The sequence below is a fragment of the Mugil cephalus genome, chromosome 9 (assembly GCF_022458985.1).
Source record: "Mugil cephalus isolate CIBA_MC_2020 chromosome 9, CIBA_Mcephalus_1.1, whole genome shotgun sequence".
Taxonomy (NCBI): Eukaryota; Metazoa; Chordata; class Actinopteri; order Mugiliformes; family Mugilidae; genus Mugil; species Mugil cephalus.
The window spans coordinates 20,959,988-20,977,172 of NC_061778.1; the positions used below are offsets into that span (position 1 = coordinate 20,959,988).

General features: G+C 42.7%; 1 protein-coding gene across 2 annotated transcripts in view; it reads right to left on the reverse strand.

The window, feature by feature from the left end:
• Window positions 1-17,185, reverse strand: part of LOC125013171 (limbic system associated membrane protein) — a 477,231-nt gene that overhangs the window by 60,875 nt on the left and 399,171 nt on the right. For both annotated transcript variants that reach the window (XM_047593559.1, XM_047593558.1), the window contains 2 exons: window positions 6,072-6,216; window positions 3,628-3,715 (listed from right to left, as the gene is read on the reverse strand). In XM_047593559.1, coding sequence (XP_047449515.1) covers window positions 3,628-3,715; window positions 6,072-6,216 — 233 coding nt within the window. The remainder of the gene's footprint in view (window positions 1-3,627; window positions 3,716-6,071; window positions 6,217-17,185) is intronic.

Consider the following 17,185-nt stretch of genomic DNA (forward strand, 5'->3'; position numbering starts at 1 on the left):
CCATCAGTCCTTAAGGCGAGGAACAGTATCATTCCTGACAGCAGAGCAGTTTATATGGGCTACAGACAGGATTTAACACTGTGGATATAAGCTTGAAAGCATAGACTGTTCCCTCTCACTGGGATTCCTGTCAGATGCCACAGAGTAAACTTTTTACTGGTTGATCAAATAGCGGAATATTTAGCTTGAACTTCATGCAAACTCCAAAAACCCTGTAAAAAGGAGGCAAAGTTATAGTTTACGGAGTGATATTTGGTTCAGGTTTAAGAGTGTCGGCTGTAGATTATTCTATAATACCTCTAAATTGGCTGTGCAAAACTGAAACAGATAGCCTTACTGAGCTTACGATTAAAGCACCAGAAAAACAACAACCATCAATGGAAACACACACTTGCGCAGGCGTTCCTGCGCATTTTTAATAGCCTTGGCAAAACATCAAAGTCAAACCTCCACAACGCTGGCCTTAACTTGCCCGTTAGCTAAACTTCTGCGTCTGTGTTTCATGAAAATCAAATTGGATTTGGGTGAAAATCCTGCCATTATATTGGGATTCTTGTCACGTGCAGTGACCCCGTCGCTTGGTACCACTCGCCTCAGCCCTGCGAGCCCGCCACTTTTTCATCCAGCGCAAATTTACTTTGTCTGATCGTTTGTTTTCCAATTACGTCCCTGTCCCTGCTAGCAGGAAATTGTCAGCTTTGGTTATGCGAACCCGCTCTTGGGTCTGTAACCAGGGGCAATGTTTGATGCTTGGAACATTTTCATACCCATTAAAAGATGAAGGCAGGGTGAATTATTATCCCACAGAGTTGATTGGGTTTTGCGGGGGTTGGTTTAGGTTCTCGCATTTGATTTTGATACCACACACAAGACACATTCTTATCGTGTCTAAGTGAAAGACTCGAATCAGAGTAGAAACAAGGCCAAAGCCCAAGTAGAAGTTAAACAAGAAGTGGGCTGTTGATGACATCTTTCTTCAATATTTGACCAAAGCTTTAAGTAAATAAAAAGTTACTCTATTTGGCCACAGTCTCACGGTGAGTGCTACAGACCTATGACTTGCAGAGCAATTCCGATGAAAGATGCTGAACTGAACCTAAAGGAGAAGATTGCACTCATGCAGCGGGGGAAATGCGAATGATGAGCATAACAATGGCAGCAAAATTGAATGGGACTTTGAGAGGCAGAGCAGAGGACAAAATAGCCGGGAAAGAAAGCAACAGAATCAATGTTTGGCCGTAGCTGTCGCATTAGCGGTGATAAACGAGGCCGCCGTCAGAAACTCTGGAAGTCGGCGCAGGACATTCCAATGATCAAGCACTGAATAAACGGGCACAATGGATTCTGGGAAGGAGAGGCAATTTGCTGCCATGGATCCCAGAAGAGCAGCATCAATTCACGTATTGACCTTTAAAAAGGCTATTAATGGATGATATCTTCAGTTCATAGCAGGATGAGACGTTCTATAGTAGACTGTTGTGTGTGGGGAATTTCTGCTGTGGCGCGTGTCCTCCACTGACAGCCTATAATATATACCTGGGGATGGGTTTTACATCGGATGGTCAGTGCGTTTATAACGGAAAGGGCAGTTAAAACAAAAACATACGCAGACTGATGAAAGGATGAGCACTGGCGAAATGCACTGAGCTGAAGCATTTGGTCTGTCACTGCACACGGGCCTACACATCACTCCACGCCGTCCTTTCGCTGAGATTTTCTGGACAGATGACAGCTGAAGCATTCTCAGCGGAAAGCAAGGCCCACAATGATACACCCTCCCACATACGTCCAGACAAACAAGCCATAGGCGATCCAATTTGTGAGAACTCCGATCATCTCGGTAAGACAGTCTGTTTCTGACAGTTTAAGAGCAATTTCTGTCAACTGCGGCTTTTAGAATTCAAGGCTGAGTGACTTGGCAATGTCATCCAGATGCATAATGAACTTTTCTGGCCTTGATGCACAGCTCAGTGCTTTGATTGCTCTTATTCTTTTATGGTCTTAAGAGCTTGCTAGTAAGTGAAAAATAAATATGAGCAAAGATTTAAAGAAATAACTTTTCTGATCCGTCTAAAGACTGTGGAGCTACTGCCAGAATATGAGGTTTAATGACATCGCTATTGTCAAGACTGCATGTCGACCAGTTTTCATTAGACAAGAGTCAAGACTGAGATGAATGAATATAAGAAAAATGGCAAAGGGCATGTTGAGAGTCAGGAGGTTGAAGTAAAGGAGTGCACATACATTGTACAGTACTATGAGTAGGTCAGAAAACCTGTTTCAATTTTTTAGTTTAGTTTAGTTTTTTTGAGGTTCAGTGCATTTCATTCCTGTATTGAAGTTTCCCTATAAAGCAATGACTTTATAGCTTGCTAACCTCATTTAGCAGGAGTTCAAAGTCTGCCAGCATGCATTTCTGAGCCTCTCAAATAACCAACAGATCACAGTTGGAGAAGCTTTCCTTATAACTTGTGTTTAATACTGTGCGAGGTTTGTTTTTTAACTGAACTTACAATCTTTTTATGGACCTAACCAAGTATCTATGGTGCCCAGACGTAACCAAACAGCAACGAAAAAAGTTCACATAAAGCATACTACTAATTATAATGGGAGTTTTGGGAGCCATTAACAATCTGAATGTTCTATATTTTTAGTATGAGGATGATAAAACTGTAGCCTTGCGTTGAAGTCATCAGAATTGTGGATATAATGTTCACGCTGATGTTAAATCATTCCTTATTGATAGCTAAAACTTTAATTTGACAAAATTTGGCCAGTTATTGGTTTCTTTGAAGCTCCGTGGCTGCAGTGTAAATCTATGTGTCGGCCACATAATTGCACTAAGCTATTCTGTCGTCAGATAAATAGCCAACAGTTAAAAGCTCTTTTAAAATAGGCTGAATTAGTTGTTGAGCCTGGCTGTCAGCAGATTTTATCCTCAGCATTTACCGAGAACAACATGAATAAGGACACGCACACACATTTGTACCGTTTTGTCAAGGTTCTCAGCTACAAAAAGTTGACGCTGTAACAGAATAGTTCCCTCTCTAATCTCAAGAGCTACAACCTTTCCAAAAGGTAACTTGTGAAACACATTTTAGTGATAGAAAAAAAAATCCTTTTCACCCACCAGGACCTGGATCACATCCCGGAGCACATTCTATCACTCTGTCGATCATCGCTCACGTTCATTTTTCCTGCCATCTCCACTGAATGGAAGGGAAGGAAATAACTTCTTGTTCTTAGAAATAGAAAAGTGCATCTGAACAGAAGTGCACTTTTTGGTGCACTTTAGATTAATTTGAACTGGAACAAGACGTTCTGCGGCTATAGGCAGACTTTTGTGACATACAGATATTGTATTTTCTCAATAGAAATTTTATACATATTTTCCTTGGAGACTTTCTACATCCAGGGAGGTCAGTGTGTACAATGGAACAACGGCGTCTTATCTTGGGGAATATAATTCAAAGTTATTTATTTTATTCAAAATAAAGATGTGCATGTGTGTGTTTTTTATCCATTCCTGACTATATGAGATATGAGATATATATGAGATATGAGTATACATCATATTGCTGACTTGGATATGTGGTGTACTACATGTAAACTCTTGGTACCACTTACCTTGTACAATGAGGTACACTTGTGAGGCCTTGGGCTTCTCCTTAGTCTGTATAGAGCAGGTGTATGAGCCCTCATCATACACGTCCACCTAAAAACAAGACAAATAACAGTAGTGTAAAACTACGTCTATGTCTATGTCTTCAGGGTTGTACCAACTATTCATCATGCTGTGCCATGAGGCTCTGAGCAGAATATCCACTACTTGCTTAATGCGTGACAATGACAACACGGACCCCCCCTAGAAGACAGGTGAGGAGCCCAGTAAGTCAGTCACTGCCGCAAACTAGCAGTCGTTCATCATGTGTGTGGAAATACTTCATGTATATACATACATACAGTATGTAAGTCAGTCCAGAAATACAACAAATGTACTATTGCAATACACAGTCATCTGAAAAGGTACCAGCTAACAACAGCAGAGAAACGGTCCAAATCCTCTGGACAGCAGTCATTTACTAACTTCACTAAACATCCTGCGGTAACAAAGAAAAGGAGGTTGCAAATCAACACTTTCCTGGTGAATTTCATTGTCTAAAGTAATTAGACCTTTCATTGAGTTACATGGAGTCACGGTGCACTCAGGGACAGCTGGTACAAATGGGCTAACAGGGCTAAGCCTCCCAAGCTAACACAAAAAACATGTGAAAATTATTTTTTAAATAACGTATAAATAAAACTTATAAATAATCGATTCTTTTACATTTTGGTGAAGCAAGGGGTAACAACAGCAAAAGAAAAACATAGAATATCTCTAAATGGGCTAATGATTTACAGTATCAGTGCAAACAGTCCGCTTCCATTCATTTAAGTGATTGACAGGTGATTGACGTCCCTGTCACTCACAGATCTTTCGGTCTACCTCCCGTCTGCCCTCAGGCCGCTGGTCATTGGTCTAAAGCTGCTGGTGTCAGAGTGGGAGGAGGGAGGAGAAGTTCAGCTCTGGTGGCGTTAGCATGAACGAGGTCGATTACTTAATTTTTAATCCATTTTCCTCAATGTCTTTGGATGTCGTATGTGTCTTTGTAATTCAAGTATCTCAAAATGACAAACGACAAAATCGTAAGTTTTGTGTTTCTTGGTTTGAAAGAAAGGACTGGCTAAGTGTATCCAAGAAGTCACTTTTCTGTTTTCTGTTCCTGCTTTTTTTGATTCCAACAAGGAATTGTGGATTTGAAACGTTTGTCTGACAAAATTAGAAAACACGGATGCAGCGCAAAACACATCGGAGACGGCGTTAAGCTGTTGTCATTGTTTTCTGAGTGAAGATTCTCAGCTAAAGCCACATGATTAAAGTTACTTAATTTTTTTGTTAATATTTCCTAGAAGTTGCACTTTTTTATTTCACATATTTTGCATGAAAACACCAACTGAGTCTGTTAGTGAAATGCTGCGATTGTCATGCCAGCCTTATGATTAATGCTTGAAGAAGTGACTGAATAAAGCAACACTTGCAGCTAATTGAAGCTAAAAGGGAATTGTTCGTCTCTAGCATCTCCACTTGCTGGTAGTTTTGTTGTATATTCTACTCTTCTACTATTTTACTGTCTCAGGTTCAAACTGCACAATCTTTTCATCCAATAAATTTGAGAAAATTTGAAAAGTTGAAAATTTTCTTTTATTTGCGTCTCAGCTTGTCATTAAGGAGTTATCTATCTATCTATCTATCCATCCATCCATCCATCCATCCATCCAATTAACAGGCCTGCCAAACTCCACATTGTTAATACTGAATGCATTAACACATTTTTCCTACCATAACATCACGCATTTGCCTGTAGCAACTAAATCATGATTAAAATGTGTTTATGATTGGACTTGATTGCAGTCTTGCTGAAGTGACTTGAAAAAAACAACGCAGGACGTGTTCACTCCATTAACTTTCATACAACATTGCTTTTGTTGCCCAAGCCTGAAACTAAAGGGTTGTTTTGCCACTTTGAGGGCGCAGAATTTACATTACGCTCTTTAACGTACACCTTTAAAGCCTCTCACGCTCCGTCCTTGCCTGGCACTAAAATCATTAAGAAGAAGACTTTAAAATAAACACATCTGGTCTCGCTCCAAAATGTCAGCTACTCTTTTCAGTATTAATTTATGCCAGCAGACTTCGCATCCTGCCTCCTCCTGTGTTCATCCTTGGGAAAGCACACACACAAAGTGATAAATTGAAAATTACAGACAGAGGGGGAAAAAAGTCTTTTGACTGAACCTGTTGCATAAATAAATGAGTAAATGAATGGATAAATATTTCAACAACCCAGCTAGCGCTCCTAAAACGTGCATTTATTGAGGTCATATTTCCTGATTTTTGAATAACATCCAAAATCTGGTCTCTTCTGCTGCTTAAACTCAAGTGTCATCTCAACTCAGCTCTGGATGAATCAAATTGGTAAAGACAGCCGGTTGGGTCCGGTCCAGTTCTTACCCTCCATGGTCAACATTACCTTTTGTATGCGTAGGCTGTACTCCAGCTGTCCTTTAGTGACCAGGTCTACTCTGGGGTCCAGGGACCACTTGTCCTGGCCGGCGAAGATGATGTTGGATCGATTGAGCCAGGCCACCCTGGACACTTTGTCATCAACGTAACACCTAAGGGCACAACAAGAGCGAGTGAGTTGAGTGCATTGCTTGATGCGGCGATGAGACAGGTTGTGAAAAGAAGGCGGATCAAACTTTTTCTTTCCCGTTTCGTGCGCTGTAATCTTGTTAAGAGTTTTGTACAGGGGATACAACTTGATAATGGCAACCGTGCGGTCCCGCCGAGCAGACGGGAAGCGCGGGAGTCAGAGGCGCTGTAAGTGAAACAACAGAGCAAACTGGACGCACTCCAACGCAATTCGGCGGCGCTACGTTTGACACTTGTGACCAAGAGAAGAGGCACTGAAGTTAATCAGTCACCTCAGCGCGCCACTTATCCCGAGGCCCGAAGACAAAACTCAAAGCCGAAATAAATCCCCTTCCCGCCCACACGTCCTCCACTATTGTTTCCGTTCGCCGCCCTCTCCCCTTCTTTGAATGTGCCTCCCTTCCTCTGTCTGATAAATACATCTCCTCTAACAGCGAGCCCATTCCTGCGGATGAGAAAGGACAGCGGTATCCTCTCGTTTACTTCTCGCTGCACGCTGTCAGAGCATTACGCCGAGTAAGCCCGAGCGAAGGCGGCTCGCGCGGGAGGGGGTGGGGGGGCGGTAGCCGCGCGTCTTCCTAATGAATAAATGTAAATGTAGGAAGGCTTCGGAATCAATGAGAAAGGATACCAGCCGTAATGCGAGCCGACAGCAGATGCGCCTTACATGCAAATCGGGGCGACTCCCCGAGCCTGTGGCTGTGCACGCCGCTTTGAATTGTATTCGGGAACAAGAGAGTAGATTAGCGAGGCAGCGGAGTGAGGATGTCTTTGGCAGGTGACCCTGGGCGTCGCTCAAAAGTGGCGGCGGGGTCACCCCCACCTGTTAGCCAGCGGGAGCCGGGTGTCGGGGGGGGGTTGCTGGAGGTTTGTGCTCGCGGCTGGATTCCCTGCTCCATCGCTTTGCGGGGAATAACAATATCTCAGAGCACCTCAAATACCTGCCACTTCTCCCACGCTCAAGTGATCTGCTTCAACAATCTTTAGGGGACTCATTATAAAGGAGATGATTCAAAAGCCCGCTGAACGGACTCAAACGCGTTTCCCTATAATCACAGAGACCGACTCTCTCCTCGAAACTGTAATCCAGAGGAGTACTAAAGTGGAGCCTGATTCACTTATTCAGATCTGTATAACATACATCATTTTAAGGCTCGGAGTTTTAGAGCTTTAGCCAAATCCTCCATGAACGTTACAGTCCCGTGGTGCAGGACATAAGTTTGTATTTAGACATCAGTGCTTTGAAAGATACAGAAATGCATAAAAATACGTACAAAGCATCAATATTTCACTGAGCAGTACCGTGCTACTGTATTGTGTGAGTTACCATACAATTTTTTATGGCGTTCATATGCAAATAAGCATTTATAAGCTTTTTTTTTTTACAAGTCTGTCAGAAAATAAAACATTCCTATAAAGCTGTTTGCAAGGCTAATATAAATGAACATTCCACTAACGTGTTTATGTGCAGTAGTCATTTATTTATTTTAATTTTTCAACCAGTAGTCACTGGTGTTGTACTTATTCCACTGTGCAAACACAGCCTTCCTCCTCCTTTGCCTCAACCACCTTCTAGAAAAGTTGGTGGATAAACTGTATATTTTTGCATATCTAAAAAACAGTTGATACAAAAGTCAGCATTTAACAGCAAGTGTGTTTCCCCCTACCAAAACTTTTCCTTTGGGCGTGCATCTCTACACCAGCTACTGGCAAGGTTAGTGAAAGACAGACAGAGCAGACAGAGTAAAACGCTCCACCTGAGAAGCTCATTCCACATGTGCTGCATATGGATCCCAGTACCGCTACGGAAAACGTGACTAACATCAGACCCTCCCACGTGTCTCCATCTGAAAATGCTACATTTAAAATATTCAGACAGAATATGATCTTTACATCACCTGCCCTCAATTCAGAACAATAGCGCCATATTAGAATGCATGCACTGCATTGTAGAGGTAGCAGGAGAACAAAAAAGAAAGCACTGTATCTTTTTGACAGTATGTAATGTGTGCCTTTGTTCAACACCATTCATTTGTCCTGCAGTTATATAAACTCTTTTGTATAGAAATGCTGGTGTTTCGTCTTGCAGCACCCTTCATACAAAAATGTGTTTTTGATCAAATGCACTTAAGCTCTATTGTGAGATGGCCCTAATGTGCAAAATAATGCCGCGATTGACAGCTCAACAATTCTTACTTTTCTTCTCGGTGCTAATATGGTACATTCACTCTACATTACTGATGTCAATAGAGACACACTGAGAAATTGAACACTGGGAGGGGGCTTCGGTTAAGCAATAAACTGCTCTGACTCGAGGGCTGTATCTTGTTTCCTTTTACAAGAGCTTCCTCTCCTCTCTTGTTGTCTAACAGTGATGAGGTGGAAAAACAATGATATCGTCCCAGGGTGGAGAAAAAGGCAAAAACAGGAACAGAATCATGACGTGACTTTGCCTCACTTCTCTCATTCAAAAACATATTCCACACCCTCAACAATTATAGACTGTTGTCCTATAACAGATTGATTTGTCAAGTTATTTGCTGTATCAAAGCTGAATGCAGATTGGTTATGGTTTGTTTTGGGGTTGTCACGATATCAGATTTTCACTTCACAATTAAATATGACACAATAACGATATTATCACCATATCAACAAAAATGTAAATAACAGCAAAATCCAGGAAATCTTTAACTTGATTTATGTCATTTTCTCTCTTTTGGGAAATGAATTACACTCAAAACAACAGAGGAAAGGAAGAAAACAGGGGGCAAATAAAAGACACACTGGCTCATTTACACCAGGGGTGCCCAGATTCTTCCCAGTGGAGGGCCAAAATTAAATCCGTGTTGGGTCGTGGGCCAAAATGTTAATTTTGCAGTAGTTAAAATATAGAAGGCATGTGCAAAATAACCACTATCACAAATTAATTAATTTTGAAAAATGAATGACAATGGTTATTGTGCTTCACATTAATGTTCAAAAATGACTCAACATCTACCTGACTTCTTAAATAAGGAAAATTACTGAAGCACTAAAATATTTAAAACAGACATGGATCATTACTAGGCCTTGGACCTATATCTTCAATTACAGGGACAATTAGTGCAATAGGCAAAGTAACATAGGCCATATCAATGTCATACAGACATGCAGACTACAATCATACAACATACCTTGCGGTGCAATCGACCTTCGTAAAAAGATAATCGGTTTCCCGACTTATTTTGAATTTTCGTTTTTGTGCCACTGCCTCATACTTCTTCTTCACCTCACAGGATGTGAGCTGGCGGGAGCTCAACAGCGCCACCCTACCCTCAATGTATCACAATGTTATTCTCTGGTCAGGGGTGGAAGTGCAATAATAAATAGTATTTAATGAGAGCGAGACCCGCGAGCAGATTCCGAGTGCTGACGGTGAGGAAAAATTATACAGTGGCCAAGGGGCGGGACAAATACAATTGGTCGCCTATGAAGACCAAATTGGGCAGCCAGGATATACACGATATTATCATATGCATATTTTTAACACGATACTGATATTTTCATATCGTAATACCACGATTATCGTCAATACCGAGAGCCCTAGTCTGTTTGGTGTTATTTATGAAGACCTGAAGTACCTTAAGAGACTGCACGACTGTTCCTAAGCCAACTGTTAATGGATTTTTAAATCAATTAACGTGTAAATGTTAAATACTTTTCTCCTCGAGATAAGATGGAACTTCTTGCATAAAACGTGTAAATATAAGGATCAGCCATGTTAATAGAATTCAGTAGAGACAAAATTAACAAATCAATCTTTCTATCAATTAGAGCATTTTGACAGAAACAGCGCATAAAATTTACACTTTACAGTGTTGGTAAAACAAAATGCATACATATTCATGTAATTAATTCTTTCACTGTAATATCCATTCATATAATTCTGTAGAGAGAGAGGCAGTATTATAACTTCGTATACAGTACCATCTGTATTAAGCAGTACATGGGAAATGTGTTGTTTGTGTTTGTTTTTCTAGAAGTCCTTCCTTTTCTTGTCTTGGATAACATGAGTCTGTTAAAAAGATATTTGTGTGACTCATGTGAGGTGTCACAATGTGAAATCATGAGGTTGTCATATGACATGGAAGAGCTAGAGATAGATGCCTCTTTGTTGAGATTAAATGGAGAGAAACACAAAAAACACAATTACTAATTGCACACCACATGAGTTGGCATGTTACTCCAACACTTTAAGATGAAACCAGGCGTGGACAATCTAGATATCTCGCTTACTGATTTGTCTGCTAAAATTGTCTTTCTGTTTTGCTTTGCCTCCCTGTTGATTTTTGCCAGGAATAATTACACAAACACTGTCATGAAAGCATATGACATGTGCCTACTGCCTCTCATATCTTGTAGTAAGGTAGCTTGCTTCTTGACAGAATTTTGTGTAATCATAAATACTACACAAAAATCCATCTTGCCCATTTTCAAGCTATGATATTAGGCACTGCTGTCAGCTTTGGGTGGGTTTGATGTGATGACAGAATTTTCAATATAAACATGTCACAAATTTACCAAAACATACAACGACCAGCCACAACATTAAAAACACTGACAGGAGAATCCCACACTGATCAAGTATCTGTGGGATGATCCACACAGGCCCCTCTCCTCAACCCACAGGACCCAAACAACATTCTGTTGTCAGGCACCACAGGACACCCTCAGAAGGCCTGTGCTGTTGTTTTGAGAGCACAGGGAAGACCAACACAGTATAAGAATCATAATGTTATGCCGGATTGTTGTACATGCAGCTACATAGCTAGCTACACTCACTAGCTCCTCAGTTGCAGCTTGTTGTGTCTCCGCTTCTTTGCTCCCCAGTGATAGACAGGCATGTCCTTTTGCAAAAGCTCTCTATGGATGAGTTCCCAAATGGTTCTGCCATCGAGCATGACAGAACACAGTTCCTTAGGGCTTTCTCTTCTCTCCGCAAGAAAAAGCCACAGCAGTGGTAATCTTTGTTTGTTCATGCAGTTGATTATTTCTTGCTTAGACTGTTATCCTCTCTCTAAAATTTCGTCTTTATCTGTAGTATCAGATAATTTTTTTGGTGACATCCTTTTTTTCTGGCACACTCCTAGTTGCTGTAGGTTACTCCATATCTACCACAATGGGCGCTCCTATATAAAACTGTGTTATTGGTACTATTGTCTTATGTAGCTATGAGAAAATGTTTGTGCTGTTATTTTGTCTTTTAACTTCCTGTCTAAGATAGAAGTGTGGCATGGTGTTTTTGACATCTGCTTATTGTAACTGACCACGTGACTTTTATCAATTTACTGACCAGTAACAGTGTAAGGCAGTCTGGCAAACTTCAACTGTTGTTTATAGTCGCTGTGAAAATGTCAGATAATTCCACTCGACTCAGTTTTCTTTGACACAAGTATTCATACTTAAAATAGTATAGTATCAAATATGGCTAAGGATGCATTTAGTCTCTCTGTGTCTATAAATCAACTTCTAAACCATGAAAGTACGTTCACTTAACCCTCATTGTTGAAATCGATCTTTCACCAGGAAAGTGGCTGCTGCTACATTAGATACAGAGAATGATCTTTGAGGTAGCTGGCGCTAAGCTAGCTAACAACAGAAATCTGTCTCCAGTGTGTGTAAAAGCTTTGGCGCCATGATCCTTATCACAATAGCTGATTGTGATTTCCTTGTCCCTGGTTGTAGCTGTCAAAATCTCAACTCCAGCATCCATTTTCAGATCACAAAAGGACAGGGAATGAAAGAGGAAGTGTGGTGTTGCGGGATGCACAGCCAATTATACGCCCTGTCTTAGTGAGGCAAGTGTTAACTCAGTCATACTGTGAGTGTGGCTCCTCCAAAGCAAGCTCTTGGATAAATATAGGTGACTGGGGCTATTAATCATCCCAGTATTTCCCATTGTATTACCTCCTTTAGTTAGCGGCTACCATATGCTACTCCAGATGGGTCAAAGAAATACTGGAGATGAATAAATCCATAACACATGTGCAATACATGCCACCACACTGAGACCACCATCAGAAACTGACCCGGCATAACATTATGACCTGAGTCACAATGACCTGTGTCTTAATATTGTGTAGGTCTCTGTTGTTCCTCCGAAACAGCTGTGAATCATCAGAGAATGGACATGGGTCTTCTGAGGGTGTCCTGTGGCGTCTGGTAAAGGATGTTGTTAATGGGGGTCTTTGGGTTCTATGGGTTGAGGGGAGAGCCCTCTGTGGATCATCCTACAGATACTTCATCAGTTTGTGATCTAGTGTATTTGGAGGCCAGGTCAACACCTTGTGCTGCTCCTCATGTAAATGCTCATATTGCCACCACCACTATCCTTCTCTTGCTATCCCTATTTTCTCACCCAGTCTGCCCTTCATTCCTGCCCTGCCCCTCATTCTTTTCTCTAGGTTTCTTCTCAGTCCTCTGGAGCTCAAGTGGCATGAAACAGAAATCAAAGGACATATCCATGGGTCTGTGCTACAGATCAGGGGTTCTCCGCAGCCTCTTGCCCTTTGCCTTTCCTGTCTTCCCTGGCACCGCCAAAGCCTCCAGAGGGTCCCAGCAACCCTTGGTGCAAGCTGTAGCATGCTCAGTATAGCTCTTTTCTGTTCTCACTAATGAGCGACTGCTAAGGAAGCACAGAACTTCCTATCACTTGTCAGAGAGGTTATCTGCCTGTAGCTATTGTGTCTTACTAACAGAGTAGCTGTCAAGGTGTGTCTATGCAAGGCTGGGTTTCGCAGACTGTGCTGAGGTCCGACTTGAGTGGAATAAAAAACAGGTGCATTGCTGTCTTCACTAGGTCTGATCTCAGACACATTCAATAGTTCGCTTGCGGGGAACCTTGATTTGATTGGGAAAGTGAGCCACGGTTGAATGATTTGTAATGAAAATCCATTCTATTAACTGGCTGCAGCCCTCACAATGATGCAGTATCTCAGCTGTGTTATTTAGTCTGCATGACTTTATTTATTTGAATGTTTGGCTAAAACTCAGTCCTTTTTAATCACAGCAGCATCACCATGTTCACATTCCTCTGCAGACTGCCGTCCACGTCCTAAATCCCCCTGCAGAACGCACAGACTCTTCTAAATACTTGCTGCTGTGTGTTAACACACACCTTGTTAACTGCACGGTTTGTTTCTTTAAAAAAAAAATTGGATTGCAGTTTATCAGTCCCTTCAGAGACCGTGGCTTACGTGGGGTCTGTTTGTGATGGATGCCTTTGTGGACGTCCTGCGCTGTTTTAGCCTGAGCTTAGTTGATGGATGCTTCGCTGAGCTATATTATACTCCTTTTCTGCCCCGCTGTGCTGTGCCAATATAGACTGGCCAATAGGCTATGGTTGACAGGGGACTGTGTGGGCTGACAGATGCCTGGGCCAGAGCTGCTGAGCTGGGCTTGTGTTGACAGGAGGGCTGGGCTGGATGGATCCCTGCTTCAGGGCTAGCCGTGGGGGAGGACCAAAGAGCAGGCTCGAGCCGGGGAGTGAAACTGTAATGAGAGGAGCGATGTGCCAAGACTGACAGAAAAGCCACACCACCCACTATCCCCGTCAATACCCAGTTCTCCTCATCTTACCTCGCCCACCCCCTCCACCCCCACCCCTCTCTTTTTTTTTGCCTCCATGACACCTCTAAACCTTTAACAAAACACCCCCCCACCACCACCACCTATTTACTCTTTGAGGCGATTCTCTCTTGTTCTGCCATCCACCTTTCTCAACCTTCTGCCTGCAACTTCTTTCTTTGCTCTCACCTTCTTTCTCCTTTATCCTCGTATCGACTGGGCAGCGTGTGGCACCAAAGTGTATCTGTGTGCATGCATGTGTTAGTACGGATTTCAGTAAATACCCTGCCTACCATTTGGAGAGAACCTAAAATCTTCTTTTTTCTTCTCAAAGAGTCAAACCACCTGTTTGGGCAATCGATAGGGATTAAAGGTGAGACTGGCACACAGGCTGCTTGATCGAAATCTGCCTCGCTCCGGGCTGGTGGGCAAGAGCTGTCCTCGACGTTCTGCGAATTTGCTTTCTATGTACATGTGGCAGGAAGCATAACAGACAGGAGAGGGGAGAGAAAGGGGCAGATTTCCAATCAGGCCGGCAAACAGAAAAGCTAGCGAAAGAAAAGATGCGCCACGCAAGAAGGCTACACATGAAAAGAGCTATGGGGCAGAAGCAAAGCAGAAGCAACATATCAAATCAAAGTCAGGTCATTTCTTTATAGCCCTCAAAGCACTTTCTTGCCCCAGATATTCCCCGCAAAGCAGGTTAAATGTATTTCCGGTGAGATAAGTTTATATAATAGGAACAGGCTTAGCAGAACAAGGCATTAATGAAATATGGTTGTAATGCTGTGCAGCTGTGGTTTTGAATTTTTTTCTTGTCCAATTGACACTTCGTCACAAATGAATGATGAAGTAATACAAACAGGAACGGTTCGTAGTGAATGTATGCTGCTTTTAACTGTGACTGGGGGTATTGTGTTAACTAATGATCAGCAGGTAAGATCTTACTTATAAATTGGTGTCGAGTCCTGTGTCAGACGGGTCACGTTAATTATTGCGTTTTCAGAAGGTGCAAACAGTTTGAAGGGTTTTTGTGAAACGTTCTTTGGGAAGTTTAATGAGGCATTTAAATTGCCGCACGGTGATGGAGGTGATATGCCAAGGGTGATAAACTGTCTCCTTTCATTAACTGTGAATTTCAAACAAAATTGTAACCAACAGGAAGCCACAGCAGTGCCCCCCCCCCCCACACACACACACACACTCCCTTTTTTAATTTCTCAGAAGGCCCACGTTCATCCTGTCATGAGCCTGAGCTATTTCAGAGGCACAAGGGAGACCTACACAATATAAGCAGGGTGGTTATAATGTTATGCCTGATCTGTGTAGTTGGAGTAACACTTGTGTCCCACCTGATTGGCTCGCCTCAGTGCTCGGAGTGAGCCATTAATCAGGGCAGGAATGATTGTTTTGAGACTCAGCCAGGTGACTCAGCGGGGGGAAATTATTAATCAAAAGCTGCAAACAAGTCGTGAATTTGTAGGTCTGCTTGATTCAAATTTGAACAGGTGTGATTTCACCTCTAAGGCCTTTCGAGTGCCGGGCAGTCAAATTTCTGTGTGCGTCACGTTTGTTTATTTACTTATTTGGGAAGTTTCCATCGCCGAATAGATGCCCCTACCGTTAGATTTCGGGAGCCGGCGCGGCAGAAGAGGGCGAATGCAAAACATGAACCGAAGCGATGCAACATCTCACTGATCAGAGTTCATACTGTACATGTCAGCAGTGCGGTGTCCCTGACACCTCTCTTGTCAGTCTGACTCCCTTGGACCTATTCATCCTCATTTTAAAGTCAATGTGCCAACTTCCCCATACGGTGTCCCTCCTACCAGCTTGTCAGCAGGTGCGCGGGTGTGAGAGACAGTGCCTGATGTAACGACCTTGATTCAATGCGCCATCTTAAGTAATGGATTCATCGTGTCACCCCCCAGGTTGGTATCTAAGCAGTGGCTTGAGGAGGGCAGGATGTCACCTTTAAATCCTCAGGGCGAGGCATGGTCTATGGTCGTGCTCCAAACCAGAACGGCCCCTCTTTGTCACCGGCCCTTGTACTCCGTCCTTATCTCGCTGCTGTTTCGCACCCTTTCTGTATATTTTTTGCCATTCTCCCTCTGCCTGCCATATCTGTTCCTTACCATAATTTCTCTCTCTTTCGCTCCCCGCGTTAGCGGCAAAACTCTACACTGCAATAAACCTAAATATTAATGTAGTATGGCATCAGGATTTCCCTGTATCTGTGCGTATGCCGGCGTATTCTCAAAGTTTTGGGATGATGGATGTGTGCAAGTATGGGGCGGAACGATATTATTTCTAATGTTAGGCACTTGCCTCTTAAAGCTGCAAATTATACTCATGACTCCACAATTACTGGCAGCAGAGCATTTTCCTCCCCGGTGCTGTCTTTCCCCTGCGTTCCCCTCTCGACACACACAGCCTGCTCTTATTATTATTGTTGTTATTATTACAAGATGTCACATAAGGCCCCGTCTCCAAGTGTGACACCGTTGGAACTGCTGCCTCATTCCTCCGCTCTCCACATTCACCCCTCGCGCCATCCATCACCGCGTTCTGCTTTGGTGCATTAGGGCTAGAAAAGGGGTGAATCGGTTGATGATGCAGCGCCACGACGGAGAGCCGAGGCAAGAGTAAGAAAAAAAAAGATGTTCATACAAGTGTTAAAATTCTCCAGAACTGGCTGCCTCTTTTTAGGCAGCGGAATGAAATACTGCATCATAAATTCTGTCTGAAAAGAAAAAAGGCTTATTTGAATGTGTTGGACCAGCGCACTATTTATGTTTCTTGGGAGAGCTTCTGATAATGTGCAAAAGTACAACTACCAAGGCCCTGAAAAACACCTTCGACGAGATTCCACTACTACGCTTGCTAGTGGTCTCTCTCTCTCTTATCTCACAGGTAACACGTTGAACTCGAGATGCGTCTTAAATAATTATGGATTAATCATAGCTCGGGGCGCAGGTTGTTTCATCCTCATTTCCTATGTGAGGATTGGCTCTTTATACACTCTCACCACACTAATCAGCGTTTCTCCCCTGTGGGCTAATTTTTATTTTTTTTTTTTGAAAGCGCAGGCATATTAAGTGGCATGTGAGGGATATGAGCCTTAGCGGATCCAGTGAAAAGGTTAGCCCGCAGTGGTGCGGGAGTCAGAATATCAAACGTGTGAGTGACAGGTGACATGTCAAATGAGAAGGTCAGAAAGGTCTTCTGTGATTTGCTGCCGGCGATGAAGCAGCTAATTCACGTGCAGACGCAGCAGGGGGAAGGGAGTCGAAAGCATGACAGACATTTCTTCGTGTTCATGTGGAA